General features: G+C 51.7%; 1 protein-coding gene across 1 annotated transcript in view; it reads right to left on the bottom strand.

Moving 5' to 3' along the window:
- DSCAML1 (DS cell adhesion molecule like 1) overlaps nt 1–18130 on the bottom strand; it is a 368693-nt gene that overhangs the window by 46871 nt on the left and 303692 nt on the right. The window contains exons 12-14 of the mRNA XM_017883085.1: nt 8236–8435; nt 7570–7666; nt 6856–6984 (exon numbers count right to left, since the gene is read on the bottom strand). Coding sequence (XP_017738574.1) covers nt 6856–6984; nt 7570–7666; nt 8236–8435 — 426 coding nt within the window. The remainder of the gene's footprint in view (nt 1–6855; nt 6985–7569; nt 7667–8235; nt 8436–18130) is intronic.

Below are 18130 nucleotides of genomic sequence, written 5' to 3'. Positions count from 1 at the left end.
TGCCTTATAGGCTGGGCGCAGTGGCTGACGCCTGTAATCCCAGCACTCTGGGAGGCCGAGGCGGGTGGATCATTTGAGGTCAGGAGTTTGAGACCAGCTGGGACAATATGGTGAAACCCTGTCTCTCCTAAAAATACAAAAATTAGCTGGGCGTGGTGGTGGGTGTCTGTAGTCCCAGCTACTCAGGAGGCTGAGACAGGAGAATTGCTTGAATCCGGGAGGCGGAAGTTGCAGTGAGCCGAGATCGTGCCACTATACTCTACCCTGGGCAACAGAGCAAGACTCCATCTCAAAAATCAACAACAACAACAACAACAAAACTAAACAAACTAACGCCTGATAAATCAGGAGAATTGGTTCACCAGAAGACACTGTCCCAGGCCCCCAATTTCTGGTTAGTTGAGATCTTGATGGTTTGCATAACACCACTTATAGCTGCTCAGGCTTAGCATCGGTGAAGGGCACCGGCCCAGCTCCCCATCTGTAGTGTTGCATTTAATTCTTTGGTTTCATGAGCCAAAGAAACAAAATGGCAGGCGGTTGGTGCTCAAAAACTCTTTGTATTTTAAAACACCCTAACCACAGGAGGGTCACTTTGTGGCAGGTTAAGCTGGAATTGCAAATATGCAGGCTCCTACCTGCTGTGGGCACTGGCTTGTGGGTTTGGGACAGAACAGGCTAGTCATGTGGAGGCAGTTGCTCCCTTCTCTCTGTAGCATCCTGGGAGCTGGCGCCAGCTCGTAAGTCACATCTGATGTGCCCATGTTTATAGGAGAGGGAGAGGGAGCACAAGTCAGTGCATTCATTTTTGATGAGTGCAGGCAGAGGGAGGAGACTGGGGCGGTGTGTCTGGAGAAGAGGCACTAATATTTACCGAGTACCTGTGGTGTGCCAGGTGCAGCATCGGGCAATTTAAATGCTCACCATTTGCTCCTCACATCCTCCTGCGGCATCAGTGCTCCATCTCCACAGCAGAGGTGACCCTCGCGGCACCAAACCCAATTTCCCACCTGGTTTCTTGGGTGTGTTCAACACTTGGACCTCTCTTCCTTCAGGAAACACTCTCCCCTTGGCTCCCTAATAAAACACTCTCTGGCCTTTTGCTTATCTCTTGGACCAGTTTCTCTCTGTCTCTGTGCAGATGCATCCTCCTCTACCCTACCAGGAATGGTTTGAGTTCTTCAAGCCTCCACCGGAGGCTTCCTTCTCTCTTGCCATGCACTCTCCCCAACCATGCATTCTATTTTCATCTCTGCACAGATACTTCCCAGATTAATATCCAGCCTGGGCCTCTCCCTCTGACTCCAGACCTTATAGCCAGCTTTTTAGTTGATGGCTCATCCTGGATGTTTCATAGATACCTCAAACTCAACCTGTCCAAGACAGAACTCTTGACTATACACCCTGTTTACCTAGCAACTTCCTGGATTCCATCTCGAATGGCACCACCATTATTAATTTCTTCACTCTTCCTTCTCTCTCCCTCCCTATCAAGTGGGATAACTTTTGTGTTCTGTGTCGTTCTTGAATCCTCCCACTTCCCTCCATCTCCATTGCTACCTCAGGCTCAGCCACCGTCATCCCTCCTTAGACCAGGGAAATGGCCTCTTCCCTAGCCCTCCACGTGCTCACCGCACCGTTTCTTTCATCTGTTCTCCACACTGCAGCCATCATCCACTCTGCAAATACAATCGAGCTCCTCTTACAGACGAGCATTCCAACTTGGCCCTGAGAGTGGCCTTCTCAAAACACAAATCTGATACTGCCATTCCCTTACATAAAATTCTTCAATAGTTGTTCCTTGTTCTCAGGATAAAGGTAAAATCTCACAACCTGACCAAAGTCCTGCAACATCTGGCTCCTGCTCACCTCCCAATCCTTATCTTTTTCTATTCTTCTCCTCTGAACCCTTCCAGCATTTAGAGCCCTTTCTCAGTCCACAGTATCTTCTTTCAAGGGTTCACTGTTTGGTGGTAACTGCCCAAGGAGATGCTAAGCTCCCTGCAGTCAGGAGCCATGTCTAAAACTTTGGTCCTCTCCCCAATTTCACATGTGTTGGGCCCTTAAAATGTGCAGTTGATTTTAAACCAGAGCCACTGTTTTTCCCCTTTATTTGGGACTTGGAGTTCCTTTGCACTCTGTGGCCACAGTGTACCCTTTGCCAATCCCCTCCTTGCCTTGCTCCACTGCAAATCACAGGAAGGTTGGGCGGGGGAGTGTCCCGGAGAACAACTCTTTTTTCTGCTTTTGCCGCCCGTAGTTTGCAGGTGGATTTGACCTTGTGTTCCCAAACCATCTTTGGTGTTAGCACAAAATAGCTCCCTCTCCACAACCTTTCCAGGCTAATGCACCAGAGTCAGATCTGGAGGTCTCTGGCTGATCTGCTAAACTTGATCACTGTCATCTCCCTGACCCTGAATAGCTGAGACCAGGGGCCCCATTTTCTTCCTTTTCCTTTTCAGTTCTCGGAGTACTGAGCTGGCTTTGGTGAATGTTGTCTCTTTTAATATTCCCTTTCATATGAGCCTGGCTTACCCAGATTAACATATTTCATTAAGGGCTCTCTCCCCCTTTCTTCATCAAAGGGTTTATGATGCAAAATATTCTTCTTAAAATGAGGAAGCGGCTGGGGAGATGTCAGTGCCTTCTGCTCTGTGGGCTGCTTGCTGAGGGGACTGGGAATCTTTGGTTTTTCAGGAGATACATTCACTGTAGAGGGGACGCAGCTTGGAGAAAAGCCACATCTGGAGCGTTTAGCTGCCTGGGCTCAGGAAGCACATCCATTCTGCATCTCTAATTTTCTCCTCGGATCACGCCTTTGAGACCCCCATGACAATCTCTTCACAGCGTGGAGAAGAGGCTTCCTGCGTCACAACGACAGCTCACGACATCCCAACACCAGTCCCTCTGACAGCCACACTCCAGCTCCCACAGAACACCATGCCACACCAGGCCAGCTCATCCCACGGTGGCCGGCACAGCCCCTACACCAGCTTGTGCTATGAGGCTGGTCTAGGGGAGGGCCATCCTCAAAGAACCCATCCTTGCTCTGTGAACAGGGGTGAAATGTGGTGTCTGCATTTTTAAATCTGCACAGCGCCATCTGATAGATTTGTGTGGATGGTGCTATTTGTCATTTGGCATTCATGTATTATTACTCTGCTGCCTGGGGCTGGGAGAAGTCAGCATGAGTGGGATGGCTTAGAAAGGGCAGACTCGGTAATTTCTCTTGGAAAATTAGTATGATGAGCAATATGGCAGAAATCCTGGCAAAGGCACAGTTGGGGCAAAGAAGGTCGGGAGCCGATGGTCAGGACCCAGGATGGGTGTGGCCTGGGGCAGGGGGAAGCAGAGAGGGGAAGCAGAGACACAGGACAGGGACCTGTGGGAGGTTACCATGTGCCAGGCTGGGTGCTAGGCACCTCCATGTACGTCATCACCCTCCCCAAATCCTCATGGCCACGCTGAGAATGAAATGTTACTCTCTCCATTTTATACATAAGGAGATGCCCCAAGATGTCAAGTACTCACTAAAGATCATGCAGCTCTGACACTTGGTCTGCCCAAGTCTTCAGCTTTGCCAATGGTTCTTGTTCCACTAGTCCACAGGTGCAGGAAGCTGTCCTTAGACACACACACACCCACACACACACACATGCGTGTGCATACTCCCTCCTTTCTTTGAGTCATCTTCTGTTCCCTTGGATACCTTTTCCAGTTCTCACCTAATACAGTTTGTGGCGTATTACACTTGATTGGATAGTGCTTTGTAATGGTTCTGAAAGTGTGTGTGTGTGTGTATGTGTGTGTGTGTATGTGTATATTCTCACTCCAACTGCATTGTAAGCTCCAAGGGCAACATTCTGTCTCCTATTTCTTTTTCTTTCTCTACCACATGGCTGGTGCATGATTCTGCAAAAAAATATTGGCACTCAGTACATGTGGCTGACTGACAGACACATATATTTTAGACTGCCAGTCCCACAGGACTATAAATTACTGCACGAGATATTTGAGTTAGAAGAGACAGAGGAACTTACATTTATTAAAAGTTTGCTCTAGCCCCGTGCTATCATAGATGCTTTCTCTCTAATCCTCTAAACAATCCCATGAGGTAGGCATTACCGCCCCCACTTCACAGATGGGGAAGCTGTGCCATGCCCAGGGTCTCTGCCTGCCTCCAATGATAGCACACGGCAGTTCTCATGGCACTCCGGTTCCTAAATGCCAGGATGTGACAGATGCCTGTTTGGGTGGGCTGTGCTGGAGCCATCCCACCCAAAGGTGTGGAAAGGACCGGCTGCCTTCTCAGTGCCCCGGGTCCTGTGACTTAGCTCTTTAAGAGTGCAAAGCCCTTGTGGTACGCAGAGACTGAAGTTGAGCTTTCATTATCCCTCCCTCTACTCTCCCCACCCATCCTGGTGTTCCTAGCTGGGGTGGTCTACCGTACTTCCTCATCCTGCAGGGAGCCAGAAGGGGAACACATGGATGTGCTCTAAGAATAGCATCTTCCCTTTCCACCTTGCCTTCTGCCTTGCTCTCCAGATGTGTGATGTTCTCCACGTCGCCCCTGCTGAGTGGTGCCAGGAGAGGCTCCCACACATTAGAGACTGGTCACTGGAGGGGCAACGGCATCAGGGCAGCCAGGGGGAAAAGGAACAGGGGGATGGGCGTGAGCGACAGCCCAGGCATCCACCTCCCATCCCAGATGTGCGATGGCAGGGAGGCGGCGTGTGCAATGCCATGTGGGATGTCACCCTCTGGACCCAGACCTTCCTGTTTACTCCTGGGTGGCCTGTGCCCAATCTCAGGGAGCCCTGAGATGTGACATGGACACAGTCAGCCCTTCTGTCCCCTTTGCCTCATCACATTTCCCCAACTGCAGGGCTGCAATGGCCTCCTTTCTTTTCTCCTGGATACCAATTTCTTCCACTCACATTCATTCTTCTAAGGCACTATGTTTGCTCAAGTCTCCCCCGGGAGCTCAGACATTGTTAGTGGCTCTCAATGACCTTCCCCAGCAAAGTGAAAGCTCAACCCAGATGCCTCCCTCCCAACCTGGCCCCAAAGCACCTTTGTAGATTTATTGCCCATGAATTGCATCTATGAGCCCTGTGCTAGATCATAGGCCACTTCCTGGTGTACATTGGACCCTCACTTGGTCTCTATCCTTCACTTTCTCAAGATCTTGGCCTGTTGCCTTTCAGTACCCAAGACCCATCTCAGTGCAGCATCTACAGGGGACCAGACAGATGCCTTCCTAGACAACCCCTGTTGGCTCAAGCCCCTCCTTAGATCTGCGGCCCTCCTGCACTCAGGTTGAACTCCTGGGTGGCTGACCGCAACTAGATCAGAAGCGTCTGAGAATAGGGTTTGTCTCTGTAGACATGTGTATCAAAGATGACTGGCCCAGGGCCCCGGACAGAGTGGCTTCTCAAGGGGTCAATGCAGCTCAGAGATTCGCTTTCACATGTCCCACTTCAACTCACTCGCCAACGCTTGCTGAGCATCTACCATGTGGCTGGGCCCTGCGCCGGGTGCCAGAAATGCAAAGGGAACAGGACTTGGCCAATCGAGAGGAGAGGACAGCCGGCCAACCAATGGCCACTGCCGTGCTAAGTGGGAGAAGAAGGGTCTGGAAGCTTCAGGAGAAAATGAAACCTTCCATCTAAGCAAGGACCCACAAGAGGAGTTGAGCTGGTGGGGGAAGGAGACTGAGGAAGATTGAGTCATCTAGACTCTACTCTTTTCTATGCTTTATTTGTAATTAATTTAATTTGTAGTTATTTTGAGGAGTGAATACAGGCTTATGGTATCAAATTCAAAAGGTACAAAGGATCCAGAGTGAGACATCTGCTTTCTTCTCACCCTGCTGTGAAGTCATTCAGGTGCACTCTGTTCCCCACTGAGGCCCCTCCTTGCCATTCCTGCCACCTGACCATGGGACCTATGACAGTCTCCCCAGATGCAGGATGCTCATGGCACCCCACAGTGCCTCACAGTGGCGGGGCAGCTGCACACCAGCTAGCTGGGGTCTGAGAGGAGGGCTCTGGAAAGAGCATTTTTTTAGCTAGACTCTCCCTCTGTTGCCCAGGCTGGAGTGCAATGGCACGATCTCAGTTCACTGCAACCTCCGCCTCCCGGGTTCAAGCAATTCTCCTGCTTCAGCCTTCTGAGTAGCTGGGATTATAGGGGTGTGCCACCACGCCTGGCTAATTTTTGTATTTTTAGTAGAGATGGGGTTTCACCATGTTGACCAGACTGGTCTTGAACTCCTGACTGACCTCAGGTGATCCACTTGTGTCAGCCTCCCGAAGTGTTGGGATTACAGGCGTGAGCCACTGTGCCCAGCTGGGAAGGGCTCTTAGAGGAAATTTAGGTCCAAGCTTTTCCAGGGTCTCCTATCCCCCCATGACCCACTTGTGGGGACCATTGTTAGGACCAGCTCTATGATCTCCAGTCATCCTCTTCACCCCAGACCAGGAGCACACGTATGACCTGGCCAAACCCATGATGCTTCTGATGCCAGAGACAGCCCACAGCCCTGGGTTCAGTGCCCTTACATGACTTCAAATCGGACCACCATTGGGAACCCTGGCCCAGGAACAGTCCTGGAAAGGAGCTGACATCACTACCCATCAACTGGGGGTCTCCATCTTCCACTTGGACTCCTAGCCCGGCCAGTGTCCCTCCCTTCAGAAGCCACAGCAGCTTGTGCACTGGTGGGTGCTTGTGTGTCTGGCTTGGATGGGCAGCCCTGAGGCTCAGGGGTATCCCCCCAGAGGGCACAGGCAGGGCATGTGGCACAAGGGGCCATGGCAGGCCATGCTGTCACCCTCCTGGTCCAGCACCTACCTGATTTGTTCTTATATTCGATGTCGAACCCTGTGATGATGCTGTTTCCGTCGAATCGCTGGGTCCAGCGCAGGTTCATGCTTCGGGCCTTCACCTCCCGGATCTCCAGCTCTGGGGGGTCGGGGGGCTCTGGAGTGCGGCAGGGGAGGGGAGGGAAGTGAGGAGGGCAGCATGGCCTCCTGCTTGGCCCTGGGGGTTGGCGTCACCTGGGTCTTGCCAAGGACTCTGGCACCCTAGGGTTTGAGCAGGGTGGGAGCTGGAGGAGGCCAGCAGTTGGGCTCGGAGGCTGAGGAGGCCTGGCTTGCTCTCCTGTCTTGCTGCCATCTTGTTCTTGGCCTGGGAGAGGGCTGACTCTTCTGCAGAGATTCCTGTTAGTTGACGGCATTTTTCCCCTTCCCTTTCTCAGCTTGACTTTCCCTTCCCACACCCGCTGCAGGGGCCTGGACCCAGGAACCTGACTCCTCCACCCCTTCCCAGAAGGGGCAGTGGAATCGATAGTGGCTGTAGCCATTGCAAACTTTTGCTGTCTAAGTCCCTAGAAAGGTCTTATTTCCCTGCTCTGGGCAGGTAGAGGGAGGCCTTTTCCCAGAAGGCAGTTTCCTGTCATCCTCCACCATGGTGTAGGCTGTGGCCCCTGCTCTTTGAAGTGGAGTTAGCAGTGGGCCCCTGGGCCCTGGGGAGGTGGGATGGGAAGGGCGGGGCAGGTGAAGGTACCTTGTACAGTGAGTTGGATCAAACCCCGGTCTTCCCCATATGAGTTGATGGCATGGCAGCTGAAGAACACAGAGTCCCCACGGTCAGCGGGCTTGAGCTGGGAGATCACCAGCAGGGGAAGGAGAGGGAGGAAACAGGGAGAGTCTTTCAGAGCTGGTCAGCTGAAGGGGCCACTCCAGGGCTATCGGCAAGGCCCTCTTGTTCTGGGAGGGGGACCCACAGGGGCTTTGCAAAGGTCTTCTCTTCCCAGGGACTTCCAAAGATGGAAGTATGGAGGGCTTCATACAGGGAGGGGATACCAGAGGGAGGGATGGAGGGGCTGAGGAGTCCTAGGGGAGTGGGAGGGGCTGGGGGGTCCCAGGGGAGTAGGAGGGGCTGAGGGGTCCCAAAAGGGAGAATGGAACCCCGGGGGTTCCAGAAAAGAAGGCGGGACTGAGGAAACCACATTTGATTGCTGTGGGGTTGTCAGAAAGGAGATACAGTGAAGTTCTGAGATAGGGATTCCTGGATGGAGAGGGGAAATAAGTGGGAAAGGGGAGGTATATTTTTGGGGTGTGGGGAGGGGCTCCCAGGCTCCCCATTTGCCTCCTGGATGCAGATGTGATAGTTGCGGGCTCCCCACTCTCTGAGAGTCGGGGTCCCCCAGGACTGGGGTGGGGCACTCACCTTCAGCGTGGAGACGACCTCATCACCATTGTCTTTGGTGGCGATGGCGTACCGCATGACACGGTCAGGGTCGATGACCGTGTCCCCCTTCTCCCAGCGGATGATGATGGGCCGCTCACCCCGTGCTGTGCAGTTCAGCTCCTTCGCATGGCCCTTGATGGCGATGGTGGTGTTGGGGTGGGAAGTAATCATGGCTGGGACTGGGGGGCGGAGGTGGAGGAGGCCAGTGAGGGTTGTGAGGTCAGCCTGGAGGAGGCATGCGTGCCCTGCACAGAAGCCCCCGCCCCAGCCGTCCCTCCCCCAGGAGAGGCTCCAATAAAGGAGTACAGGGAACTCCACTGGCCTGTCCTTTCTCCCACACCCATCCATGACTGGGACAGCCTCCCTCTTCACCAGGGGTCCCCACATTCCTCCTCTGGGGAGGCAGTGGACTGGGCTCAGAATGCTTTTACAGGTATGCCATACATAGAACTGTAAAGGAAACCAGTTATATTGAAATATGGTTATGCAAATATTAAAAACACGAACAAGCAAACCTTCAATATTGTATATCACATATCAGTATGTGTTCTTTACTACTCTTTACAAAATAAGATCCAGCGGTAGCTCATATAATTGCTGTCTTATATTACCATGATCCTGTAATAGTGCTGCGTATAAGTGATATTTTGAGATATCTGCAATCACTGTGATGTGATGGGAGCATATCTGAGGATTTCTGCTGGTGACAGTCACAGGGGCTGCTATTGCTGCGCTTTGTTGCTTATGTTCAAAATGGAAGGAAATACTAAATTTCAGTGAGAAGTTAGTGAAAAAATGTGATTTTCCCTCCACCCACATTCATGGGTCCCCCTGAATCAGATCTACAGAGCTTCTATCAGCCTCTGGACCCCAGGTTAAGAAGCCTTCTTGAAAACACCAAGACTCTGCTTTTTCTCTATAGCTAAGGCTTGTTTATCTCCCTCCTGTTCTTTCAAACAACATACAAAGGAAAACCCTGGACACCACCACAATAAAGATCCACAAGCAGTGCTAACAGGACTGAGAAAATCACCAGCAAACAACCAGGGCCCAGGCTGGTCATCAGGAACCTGCACCACCCCCCCACAACCCCCGTCCCTACTGCCCAGACAAGAAGCCTGTCAATCGCTGGCCCCTCCTCTGGGCCTGAGCACGTGTGGCAGCAGCAGCAGGAGGGGAGGGGCAAGGGAAAGATGGTCTCAGCTGCAGCGAAACCCTGTCCCCTTTCTTCTCCACCCAACTCAGCGAACACACATGGGGCACTTATGCCATCATGAGACCTCGTGCCAGGCTGGGGGGTACACATGACAATGAGACAGGGTCCTCGCCTCCGGAGGGAGGGGAAGACAGATACCTGCACTGGCAACATGAACTGGAGGAAAATCTGATGAGTGTTTCATCCAAGGTTAGGAGACATTAACTTTGACTGACAGGCATCAGGGAAAGCACAGTCCATCCATTCAGCAAGGATTTATTAAGACCTACTACATGCCAGGTCTTGTCTTGGGTTCTGGAGCTGACAGTAAATAGGACAAACATGGTGTGATCTCATGTTTGAAACTCCTGTGATCTTAGGGAGTTTCACTCTAGTGGTGAGAACAGACAAGACTAGCAATTTCAGTGAAGAGTGGTGAGTCCTATGCTGGGAGAAATGCACAGCCCCTGACCCGGCAAGACTTAAATGGGGAGAACAGAGGGAAGGGCGCCTAGGCAGGGGAATCTGCTTGAGCCAAGGCTCCAAGGCAGACATAGGCGGGGCATGTCCCAGGAAGGTCAGTGATTTGGTGCTGCTGGAGACTATCCTCGTCCTTTTCTTCTCTGGGAAAATTTGCCTTCCAGTGGCTCTTGTCTCAGGAGGGGTGTCCAGAAACCATCCTGGAGTATACAAATGGGGAGGGGCTGTCATTGGCTGCAAGAATCAGAAAGCCCCACCCCACCCCATTCAGGGGAATACTTCTTGTCACAACAGAGACCAGCTCACCTTATCCCGGTCACTGGCCTGCTTTGGGCAATCGTGCAAAAACGGGCTTTGTCTTATCTGTCCTCAAAACCCAGTTCCCTGCCCACCCCCTTCGCCGTCTCCCCTACCGCCCCCGCACCGTATCTCTGCTCCATTTCGACAGCTGGCCCTTTCTCCTCCTTCCTTCCGGGTATTCTCAGAGTTTCTCTCTCCCCCAGTTTTAAAGGCCTGCTCAGACAAAGTTCTTCCCAGGGACATCTGACTTTTATGGACAAATAGGCCTTTGAAGAAATGAGGGGAGCCACAGAGCTGCCATGGTGCCATCTGACACCAGTCCGTGGGCGAGGAGACGTCTGGGACAGGAGTAGGGGGGATGAAGGGAGGTTTCTGGCTCCCTGAAGTCACACCACACAGCAAGCCACCTCCTCTGCTGCCTTGTCATGCAGGACTTGATGCTGACGACAGCCCTGGCCCCCAGGCCCCCGCACCAGCCTTTCAGCACATTCCCCAGCCCCAGCTCATCAAATAATGAAGCAGATAAATTTTATAATGCATGGCATTACACTAGGATATACCATAAAATGCGAAAGACAAATAACGAGGTGCAAGTTATAATGAAGAAAAAGCCTGCAGTCAGAGACATCCGAGTATGAATTATTGACTAAGGTTTTACACTCTCAAGGATGTGCGGAGGAATATTTTTCCATCAAAGATTTGCATAATTCACTCGTATAAACCTGGGTGGAATATAGAGTAAGATTTTACATCAACAAGTCGGGCCTTGCATTGCAGATGCCTCCATTTTTACTGGAGGATTGAGATGCTTGGGTGTTGGGGAGGCTCGTAAGGGGACAGGGGACTGGGGTCTGGGTCCCCCATGGGTCGGGCCCTGAGGCCTCCTTCCTGGGGAGGAATCCTGTTCCTGAGAGGTTGCTGCTGAAGCCACAGAGAAGCAGGGGAACAGAGTGTGTGTGTGTGTGTGTTTGTGTGTGTAAGTGGGGCTGGGAGGGAGAGTCTTTCTTTGGCAGGAGGACTTCACAGCTCTTCAGCACACCTCTGTTCTGCTCTCCAGGCAGGCCTGCACCAGCCCATCCAGGGCCTGTGTGTGCATTACAAAGGCACCCCCACCACGCCTCTGGCTGGATGCTGCCTGGTGCCAGGAGCCACAGGTTGGCCAGTGAAGCAGGGACCACGTTTCAGACCCCATTCACCCCTGAGGCTATGTACTTTTGAGCCGTGCACAACCTGTGTATCCAATACATGCCATTCCCACTTCAGGGAACCTGTCTTTCTAGTCAGCTTTGTTCAGTCCTGTGGACATCCAGGGATAGCAGGGTTCCCAGGGATCCTTGGCCCCTCAGCCCTGCTGTGTGTGGTAACAACCATACCTGGGGCCTGAGACAGGGTCCCTTCACCCTTCCACCAGCTTAGGATGGCAGTGAGCACCACATACCACAACCCTCACTCAGGGCTAGTTCAGGGGAGCCCTTTCATGAGGAAGAGGACAGAAGCTTGAGGGGCTTGGGGGCCAGGCCAGCTTGGGATCTGTTTCTGTGGCTGCGAGCTATGTGGTCTTCCACCCCTTAAAGCTAACTTCTTTGAGCCTCATGGAGCACTGTGAGGACAAACTGAACCCACATATGTAAACTGCCTGCCACACAGCAGCTGCTGAGAAACCTGGGTTCTATTCCTATCCCCAAGGGGTTCCATCAAGACAGGAGCTCTTCTTTATAGAAACGTGATGTGCAACATAGACTACTGTCTTTCATTTTGTGTGGCAGGACAAGGGTCTTTTTGGGTAGAGGAAAAAAGCCTAGGTCTGTGGCCTAAAGATAGACTGTGGTACTGAAAGCAAATGTCAGAGAATGTGGTCCTAGGCAAAAGATGACCTGGCGAGAGTCAACCTCCACTGAAGTGTCCAAAGTGGCTCTTGTTGGCCTGGCCAGTGGTTCCTTGTATCACAGGCTATACCCACTGATGTCGGCCAGCTCTGGCCAGTCCTAGCTTGATGGGCAGAACTCCACTGGGCTGGTATAATGAACCCCTGAATTCAAAACAACTGGGTGCCAGGTACTAAGGACTACTTCACAAGTACAAGTGGCATGGAAAAGGGTGTGTGGCTTGACATGCATTACCAGACTCCATGGAAAAGGCCCAAAGAAAAAACTACGTCAGAAGTCATTTCCTTTTCCATCCTTGCCAGTGCAGGTGAATGCAATCAGCCAATTAGCTAAACTGGGTCTGCTGACTGTCCAAAATGGCAGATATGAAAATGGCGGATGTGAAAGGTGCACACCTCAGGCAAGAAGAAAAGCAGAGCCCTGGTGCAGTAAGATGGATGTGTATCCTTTCATGGGAGTACTGCCAGCTTCCTTCCAGGCCTTGCCCCTAAAAGTGAATCTGGGAAGTGGAAGGCTGTATAAGACCCATGTCTGTTACTCATACAAGTTCAGAAAATACACGTGTTCAAGTTACTGGCTTCAGGTGTTACTTGCCAGGCGATCCCACAGAATCCTAGCATCCTAGCATCCTAGCATTGCAGAGCCCAGATGAAGACCTGCTTTGCTGAATTTGTAGCAGCCGCTGGCCACACAGGGCTAATAGGCACTTGAAATACAGCCAGCCCAAATTGGGATGTGTGATAAGTACAAATTACACACTGGATTTCAAAAATGTAGGAAGAACAAAAAAGAATGTAAAATATCTTTTTTTTTGAGATGGAGTATCGCTCTTGTCACCCAGGCTGGAGTGCAATGGTACAATCTCAGCTCACTGCAACTTCTGCCTCCTGGGTTCAAGTGATTCTCCTGCCTCAGCCTCCCAAGCAGCTGGGATTACAAGCGTGTACCACTACGCCTGGCTAATTTTTGTATTTTTAGTAGAGATGGGGTTTCACCATATTGGTCAGGCTGGTCTTGAACTCCTGACCTCAGGTGGTTCATCCGCCTCAGCCTCCCAAAGTGCTGATATTACAGGCATGAGCAACTGCGCCCGGCTGTCATTAAGTTTTATATTGACTACCTGTTAATATTTTAGATGTATGGAGTTAAATGGAATATACTATTATAATTAATCTCACCTGTTTCTTTTTTTTATTTTTTTGAACATATGACAAAGAAATGATTTTAAATTACATATTATTTGGCTTATGTTATGGTTCTACTGAATGGCATTGGTATAGATCAGTGACACAGACCCTTCCTTTGGCAAATGGGGAAACTGAGGTGATACAAGGAAGCAATTTGCCCAAGGTCATGTTGCTGGTAAGCAGAAGAGCATCTCAAAAGAGGATGGGTTGGAGGGCAGTACTGAACACACAGCGATGCTACAAAAGGTGGGTGGCCCGGCATCGCTGGGAATGCGATTTCTCAGCTCTCTAGGACTCATAATTACAAGCTCAGGTTACCTGTTCCTAACATTAACCAAGAAATATCAGGTCTTGTTCTGGGGACCCTATTTGATGAAGGACATTGATAGGCTGGAGTGTGACCAGGAAGATGGGCTGACTTGAAAGCATGCTGAGAACTGGGAATTAGTAACCCAGGGAGCAAGGGAGAGACACAGCAAAGTGGGGAAGGGAAGACCTCCTACTTGGCCTAAGAAGGAATGTTCTAGTATTTTCTGCTGTTTGGGAAAAGGGCCACAGTGGGAAGCAGTAAACTCCCTGCACTGGAATTAGACAACCTGTGGCCTCACAGTCAATTAAGGCCTGGATCTGGGCCCCTTGTCTTTGGGCCCTTGGGGATGCCCAGGTCTTAGAAGAGGGAAGGATGGTCTGGGAATGTGGCTCACTGTCTGGTCAAGTGATTCTCTGAATCAGAGTACTCGAGTCCTTGCAGATGGGGGCTTTCAGCCCCTTGTGCTGGGTAAGAGGCAGGGAATCTTCTTCCCCTCTTCCTCTGCCAACTAACCAGAACAGAGAACTCTGCCACTGTGCCCCTCCATCAGGCCCTGCACCCAGCCTCCAAGGACCACGGTGTCCTCCTGTGCCCACAAATAGGAGCTTTGGCCCTCCTGGCTGCTGTACTGCTGGGCTTAACAAGGCAGCCCCTTAATAGGGGGAAGTCCAGGGCATAGGTGCCTGCCTCATCGGTCCTTCACCTTCTTCTACCTCTCCCTTACTTCTTGCTCTGGACTACAAGGTCTTTCTGCTCCACTGCGTTGCAGTAATAAACAAGATCAAACCTTCTTTATATGGAGACCAGCTGTACCCCACAGGGCTTTCTGGGTGAAGGCAGCCACCATGAATTCCGTGGGGAAATGGTCATATGCAGTCACCAGGAGTACAAATCCTGACACGCATAGACACAGACAAACACACACACAGGGGCAGTGTCAGAAACACACCTCAACAGACAGTCACAAACATAGTCACCCTCACAGCCCATGCTCTGACACCCTTACCATAAGCCTACACACGGCACCACACACACATACCCTGATGCAATGATCAATTGCACGTCAGTACCCTGATGTGCTTGTTTAACACACGTCTCCCCACACTGCTGCAGTCCGTAAGTGCACACGCTCTCTCCACACACACACTTTTATAGTTCCCTTTTATTGGGCGCTTACCATGTCCTGGCAGGATTCTAAGTACTTTGCATGAATGTACTCATCTGAGGTAGGCACTGTTATTATGCCCTGGCTCCAAAGCCTGTGTCTTGATGTATTTCTTGACAAAGCTTCATGGCCTCCCACGTGCCCGGGTTCCCCTGACAAAGCAGGTCCTGAGCTGGATGCCTCTGCCTTTTGGCTTATCATTCAGTGGTTCCTCCCAACAGCAACCGTGAAAGTAGGTCGTATCATCTCCACTTTTCAAATGAGGAAACTGAGGCTTTCAGAAAGTGGTCCTTCCACCTCTAAGGGGGCTGACCACCTCTAGCCACCCATTTGTCTGCCACCCTTGCACACAGTCCCTGGCTTTTGGAAATGGAATTTGGCTGTCACCAAAAAGCTATGGCCTCTGCAGCGGGGCAACTGCAGCAGGTACCCCTGGGGCAGGCAGTGGGGACTGCTACTTGAGGGGTGCAGGTGGGAGAGCCGGGGTGGGGAGGGGACTGTATGCACAGGGCTGGGTCCTGCGTGACAAATGCTAATGACAGTCACAAAAGCACCTCACTGCTCTGTAGGGCACAGGAGGCTTTAATGAAATACAACTTCTCTGCTTTCCTGCAATCTAATTCAATTAACTGCCAGGGAAATCTGATTTCTCTTTACAAACAGGGGTGCAGGGGAGACTTTCTGGGGAGACTTTCTGGGGACTGGGGAGAAGGGAAGGGCTAGGGCTAGGCACAGCGGTGTGGGTGAGCTCCTTCTCAGTCCACAACTCCTTCCGATACAACAGCTTTAGGTGGGGCAGGGTCTTCTCTCCGAGACCCTGGGGAAGTGAAGACCCTGGTGTGAAGCTGGCCCATTTCATTCAAGCCCCGGTTACAGTCCCAGTGCCTGGCACAGTGCCTGGCACTGTGATGATCAAATGGCGGCAAACTCTGGCAGAGGCCAAAGAGGCTTCCTGAGGACTTCCAGGGCTCTTCCCTGACACCCCACATTGCATGCAGGCCTCTCCCGTGGTGCATCCCCTGCATGGCACGTGTCCTCCGGCAGCCTCCTTCCCTCCTTGTGTCTGACTGTGAGACTCTTCAGGGCAGAAGCATCTCTATTCCAGGACTTGGCTCGTATTTGTGGAAAGGAGAGCTTTACTGGGTGCCTTTGCCGTCCTCCTCCAGTGCCCCAGGGCAACCTGCCCCAGTCCACACTTAGGCTCACTCAGGGAAGCAGGGAGCTCTGCTGGGCCACTGGGGTTTAGGAAGCTGCCTTATAACCATGCAGAAACTCCAGATTTCCTTCTGCTAGTTCCGATGGGTGGGCACCCATCGGAGAGGAGGCACCATGGAGAGGAGAAAGGCACCAGAGCCGAAGAGGAATCACCCCCTCCCCTTGCTCCAGGGCCCTTTCAGGGCAGCAAGCCGAGGGGGGAGGAAATCAATTTCAGAAACAAGACAGTTGTCAGAATCTGATGTAACCGGTTCCCGTCTGTGAAATTACTCGCAGGCCGGCTCCTGTCACCCCTGAGGTCCTGCTCAGACCAGCTGCTATTTACATTTTAATTTGATGTGAGAGGCTGATAGATTTTTAAAACACCACGAGACAGCTCTGCTGCCTCACTCACTCCTGGCATCCACACACTTTCTGACCAACCCCCAGGCGTGGAGGTAAAGTTCTAGGGGTCCTCAGACCCTGCCACGGGGATTGCAAACTCTGCTTCTACTTGGCCCCTACTTAGTTCCCCCAGATCCCCCCTTCCACTGGGGTCCCACTTAATAATAAACTGGGGCAGCCCGCTCCTTGCAGTTTACAAAGCAGTGCTGCATCCTTTGCCTCCAGCTTCATTCTTACTAAGGAGGTGGCCTGGGTCTATTATCCCCTACAGAACCAGTGAGGTAATGGAAACCCAGAGAGGTTCAGTGACTTGTGTAAGGTCACACAGCTGGTGAGTGGCAAGAAGGAGACTGAGCCCCAAGTCCTCTGACAACTGGTCAGCACCTTTCTTTTGGTTTATCCTAGCCTTCTCCTGTGTAGGCTTTTCTTTCCCACATGGAGAGATTCTGGGGAGAGTGAAAGCAAGTGGGGGATTCTGAAAGAGGCTGAACACTGGAGGAGGGCTGGGCTGACAGGGCCAGGAGGCCAGTCTAGGGCAGGCTGGGGCTGGAGGCAGGAGCTGGGGAGAACGGTGAGTCTGGCCTTCCCTGTCTTTGTCTCCTGGCCTCTTTTTCTCTGGTGGTTGGAGCTCAGCTGGTGTTTCTGACAAGTCCCCAAGTCACCAGGGAGTGAAGATTCAGTTATGAATACCCAAAGGAGAGGAGCAAGCAGTGCGTGTGGGAAGGAGGATGTTGAAGGAATGGGATGAGAATGCCACGGGCTGTTGGGAGAGGCTGCTAAAATGCAACAGAAGCATGGAACATTGAACTCCAAAAGGAAGCCTGGGCACATCTTCACCCCATTCATGGGTATGACTACGATAAGAATCATCACAGTCTGTTTACTGAGAGCTTACTATGTGCCAGGTACTGTTCTGAGTTCTGTTACCTGCATTAACTCATGGAATCCTCACACAACCCTATTTTTATTTCCACTTTACAGATGGGGAACTGAGGCTGAGATAAGTAAATTGCCCCTTGTCACATGGCTAGTAAGTGGCAGAGTCAGGCCATGGCCGAGGTCATTTGTAGTCTCATCCACGATGTGAGAAAGAATGTGAATGTTGGCCGGGCATGATGGCTCACGCCTGTAATCCCAGCACTTTGGGAGGCCGAGGCAGGTGGATCGCTTGAGGTCAGGGGTTTGAGACCAGCCACGGCCAACATGGTGAAACCCTGTCTCTACTAAAAATACAAAAATTAGCTGGGCGTGGTGCCGTGTGCCTGGAATCCCAGCTCCTCGGGAGGCTGAGGTGGGAGGATCGCTTGCACCCAGGAGGTGGAGGCTGCAGTGAGCTGAGATTGTACCACTGCACTCCAGCCTGTACAACAGTGAGACTCTGTCTCAATAAAAACAAAAAACAGAAAACTCCATGAATGTCAGAGAAGGCCAGTAGCCATTGAAGTAGAATCAGGGGCCCGAGAATGGGGGTGCCAAGTCGAGCTTCTCTGAAGAGAAATGCACGTGAATTTGGGGGAAAGAAGATTGGTCTGGGAACCAGGGGACCAAGGGGTTAGGCTAGTCTGCGATTCCAGGTGGGTGGTCTTGGGGAGGGTCTTGAGGAGGTTCTCAAGCCTGGCTACACCTGAGAATCATCTTGGAAGTTTTTAAAAAATATTACACAGATCCCACTCCACCCCCCAGGCTCTGACTTAATTGTTCCATGGTGGGCCTGGGCACCTGCATTCCCCATCCTTACCCCGAGGTAGTTCT

This window comes from Rhinopithecus bieti, unplaced genomic scaffold (genome assembly GCF_001698545.2).
Source record: "Rhinopithecus bieti isolate Rb0 unplaced genomic scaffold, ASM169854v2 scaffold_11964, whole genome shotgun sequence".
Taxonomy (NCBI): Eukaryota; Metazoa; Chordata; class Mammalia; order Primates; family Cercopithecidae; genus Rhinopithecus; species Rhinopithecus bieti.
Note: the sequence above shows the minus strand (reverse complement) of the source record. Positions and strands in the feature narration are given on the sequence as shown.